Source organism: Lipotes vexillifer, unplaced genomic scaffold (assembly GCF_000442215.2).
Source record: "Lipotes vexillifer unplaced genomic scaffold, Lipotes_vexillifer_v1.1 scaffold1063, whole genome shotgun sequence".
NCBI lineage: Eukaryota > Metazoa > Chordata > Mammalia > Artiodactyla > Lipotidae > Lipotes > Lipotes vexillifer.
The window spans coordinates 1,492,612-1,496,912 of NW_006799734.1; the positions used below are offsets into that span (position 1 = coordinate 1,492,612).

Below are 4,301 nucleotides of genomic sequence, written 5' to 3' on the forward strand. Positions count from 1 at the left end.
TTCCGCTGGCCCGGCCCCCAGAGAAGGTATGGGGAGAAGGGTGTTTTCGAGGGACTGGGGGTCCCAGGGCCCTTTGCTAAGCATCTCGCCGCTGGGCCCTGCGAAGCACCTCCCGAGTCGCCTGTTACCTGAGCTACCTGTGCCGGCGACTGCGCCGCCCGTGCCACCAGCCTGTCGTTTTCTCGTCCCTTCCCGAGTGACAGCGAGGCTTCACGTCGTGCCAGAGGCGGTCTGTCCAGTGACAATCATTCCCCAGAGTGTTTTACAACACACATCCGAAAGAGGAGTCAACTTATTAAAACAAAATAAAATAAAATCCTTTGGAGGGGGCGGCGTCTTCCCGGACGAATCACTGGAGGCGTGGGCTAAAACGCTTCCTAGAGCAGAAAGTCCTAACACCCCGGGACCGGCTTGCCACTACGGACTTCGGGGCAGAAAGCTCACCTCAGGGCCCTCCTGGCAGTTCGCAACAAAAGTGCCCCGGATCCGGGTCCCGCGGGGACACGCTGGGCGGCGCGGGGCCGGAGACCACACGCGAGGCCACGCGGGGAGCTTCGCACTGCGCGGCAGGCAGGGTGGACGCAGGAAGGTGGAAGTCAGCGCCACGCACGGCACCCCCCAGGAGGACCCGGGCCTCGGGTGCCACACTCCCGCCCCATCACCCGCGGCTTTCGGCCCTGGCACTAGGGTCCTGCGCTCAGTCACCCGGGCGGAGAGGGGGCACGGGCCGTTCGTCCCCCCAAGTGGCAGTACGGCGGCCTCTGCCGGGTTCTCGAGGGCCGAGCTGGGGGCGGGGCAAGGGAAGGGGAACAGCGCGGCTGGGTCTGGGAAGCTGGCCGAGGAAGGTGGGAGGGCGGGTGCCGGGAGTCCGCGCGAGTGGGAGGGGGTGCGCACTGCTCGGCCCCGCCAGGCTGCGGGGCCGCGAGCCGCGGGCTGGGTCTGCGCGAGAAGCGACTGCGCCACAAAAGCCTGCGCGTCGCTACCGCCTCCTCCTCCCTCCCGCCTCCCTCTCCTCCGCCCCCCTCCCGGGCCCGTCTCCGCCCCTCCCCCGGCCGCGGCCTGGCGGCTGGAGCCGGCAAAGAGGGCGGGGCAGGGGAGGGGGCGGGCGCCCGAATATGCAGATGAGCTCGTGACGGACAGCTCTGCGTTCCAATGTCCCTCGGAAACTCGAGCGCTCCTTCCTCAACTCCTCACTCCCGAGTCCAGACTCCCCCAAACCCCGACCGCCGGCCTGGCGCGCGGCTGCGCCCACCGGCTCCGCGCTGCCGCTGCCGAGGCCGCCGCCGCCCAGCCGCTCCCCCCGCCCGCGGGCCGTCGAGCGCTCCTTCCTCAACTCCTCACTCCCGAGTCCAGACTCCCCCAAACCCCGACCGCCGGCCTGGCGCGCGGCTGCGCCCACCGGCTCCGCGCTGCCGCTGCCGAGGCCGCCGCCGCCCAGCCGCTCCCCCGGCCCGCGGGCCGCCCGGGCTAGTGCGCAGGCCGGCCTGCCTCGGCCGGCGGTCCTCGCGCCCGCCGCCGCCGCGCCGCGCCCCGGCCGGGCGTGGATGGAGGGCGCCGCGCGCCCTGCCCGCTGCTCGGCGTGACGCGGGCCCGGCGCCCCGCGCCCACCATGTCCTACCCGCAGGGCTACCTGTACCAGGCGCCCGGCTCGCTGGCGCTATACTCGTGCCCGGCGTACGGCGCGTCGGCACTGGCGGCGCCGCGCAGCGAGGAGCTGGCTCGCTCGGCGTCGGGCTCGGCGTTCAGCCCTTACCCGGGCTCCGCGGCCTTCACCGCGCAGGCGGCCACGGGTTTCGGCAGCCCGCTGCAGTACTCGGCCGACGCTGCCGCCGCCGCCGCCGGCTTCCCATCCTACATGGTAACCGCGCGCGGGCGGGCGGGCTGGACGCGGGACGCCGGGCGCGGAGACACTGATCGCGGCGCTGGCGGAGCGGGGCCGGGGATCCGCGAGCTGGGCCGCGGGGAACGTGCCGTGGGAGGTGGCTCCGCAGTCGCCGACTGGGGTCGCCGCGCTGCTGGCGGGACGAGAGGCCAGGACAAGAGGCAGGGCGGTCGGCCGGCGACGTTCTGAGCACGGGCCGAGACTCGCGCTCCACGCCCTTCCACTCGGCTGCAGGGGTCATTTTCCCCAAGAGCCTGTGAAGTGCGACTCCGCTGGGGTCGGGATGGGATCTGTCCTGGGTGGTCCTTCCTTAAGGCGCCGAAGCTCGGCCAGCAGTCCGGAGCGGGCCGGGGCTCGCTTCTTTCGGCGCGGGGCGCGAGGGTCGGCGCCACTGGGGCCTCCGGGGCGATTACCGAGTGTTTAGCATCTACTTGTAGGGGCTTGGGGTCACTGGGTTGGGGAAGGGAGGGAGCATCGGCAGAGGCTCTGGGGCCCGGCCGCCAAGATCTCAGCCTTAATCTGTCTCACAGGCCATGCTTCGGAAAAACGTGTCGGCCGGCGTTTAGCCAGCTAAGTGCCGCCTCGGTCCCCTGCGCACCCAGAGCAGCTCCTGCTTCCCCGACCCGGGGTCGGCCCGCGCTCCTCGGGGTCTGCAGCTGGGCCCGGCCGGGTGTGGCAAAACGCGTTTTAGATGATGGAGGCCGTAACGGGGGCTTGTGGCCACCTCCCGCGCTCGGCGTAATTCCAGTGCAGCGTTGGAGTAGCTGGGGCCTCGGCGAAGGCTGTAAAAGTCTCGAATTTAAACGTTAAAGGCTGAATTAACATGCTAATTACCACGTATTTGAAGAATTCGAAACGGTGACTGGCTTCTGAGTTGCAAATTGGATTTGCCGAGCTTTAGGGCGATGAATAGCCGAGCGGGGGCTCTGGGGTAGTTTTTTAACCATATAAGGGCGGGGGAGGAGGAGTAGGGGAGGCAGCCGCACTTAACGTCCAGAGAAATTTAGATATCAAGAAACTACCTGTGGGCCTGTGTGTGCGTTCGTATTTGTGTACGTCTGTACCGGCGGCCCAGGGGCATTTGGGGGAAGATGCGTCGTCTTAGGAAAGTGAAATAGTTGGAAATTTTGATAATAAAACCGTATCGCTTTTCTTGATCAACAGCTGGCCTTAAATTACCCGCTGAGTCCTTTTGCTCTGTTGCCGCGGGAAGCGCAGCTCTAGCGCCGGAGGCATCGTGGGAAAGGCGGCCACGGGCGGGCGGAGGGGTCGCCTTGGCGCTGACGCCCGGCAGGTCCCCAAGCGACCCGCTCACCAGGCTCTTGTCGGTTGCAGGGTGCGCCCTACGACGCACACACGACCGGGATGACGGGCGCCATCAGCTACCACCCTTACGGGAGCGCGGCCTACCCGTACCAGCTCAATGACCCGGCCTACCGCAAGAACGCCACGCGGGATGCCACGGCCACGCTCAAGGCCTGGCTCAACGAGCACCGCAAGAACCCCTACCCCACCAAGGGCGAGAAGATCATGCTGGCCATCATCACCAAGATGACCCTCACGCAGGTCTCCACCTGGTTCGCCAACGCGCGCCGGCGCCTCAAGAAGGAGAACAAGATGACGTGGGCCCCCAGGAACAAAAGCGAGGACGAGGACGAGGACGAGGGCGACTCGGCAAGGAGCAAGGAGGAGAGACCGGACAAGGTGCAGGAGGGCACCGAGACTTCGGCGGAGGACGAAGGTGAGAGGGGCCGAGGCGGGCGCAGGGTCGCGGGGGCTTTCTTCCCAGGCGGGGCGCCAAGCTGAGGTCAGGGAGGATGAGGTCGGGCGGGGGGGCGGGTGCTGCCCGCCCGACGCTCCAGATTCGGGCCTGGAGTCTCGGCCGCCTGGCAGCTCCGGGGCCGAGCAACTCCTCCTCGGTGAGCGCGTCCTGGGAGCACGCGGCTCGGGTTGGGTCGAAGTGAGGGAGCAGGTGGGGCAGAGAGCCCCCGGGTGCCACAGACCGTGCCCACGCCCCTGCAGGGATCAGCCTGCACGTCGACTCGCTCACGGATCATTCGTGCTCCGCCGAGTCGGACGGAGAGAAGCTGCCGTGCCGGGCCGGGGACCCCCTGTGCGAGTCGGGCTCGGAGTGCAAGAAGTACGAGGACCTGGAGGACGACGAGGACGACGACGAGGAGGGCGAGCGGGACCTGGCGCCGCCCAAGCCCGTGACCTCGTCGCCGCTCACCGGCGTGGAGGCGCCGCTGCTGAGCCCCCCATCCGAGGCCGCGCCCCGCGGGGGCGGCGGCGGCAAGACGCCCCTGGGCAGCCGGACGTCGCCGGGCGCGCCGCCGCCCGCCAGCAAGCCCAAGCTGTGGTCTCTGGCCGAGATCGCCACGTCGGACCTCAAGCAGCCGAGCCTGGGCCCGGCCTGCGC

General features: G+C 69.1%; 1 protein-coding gene across 1 annotated transcript in view; it reads left to right on the top strand.

Annotated features, from left to right (window-relative positions):
- Positions 1-1,609: 1,609 nt before the first annotated feature.
- IRX2 (iroquois homeobox 2) overlaps positions 1,610-4,301 on the top strand; it is a 3,857-nt gene continuing 1,165 nt past the window's right edge. The window contains 3 exon segments of the mRNA XM_007471903.1: positions 1,610-1,858; positions 3,218-3,623; positions 3,905-4,300. Coding sequence (XP_007471965.1) covers positions 1,610-1,858; positions 3,218-3,623; positions 3,905-4,300 — 1,051 coding nt within the window.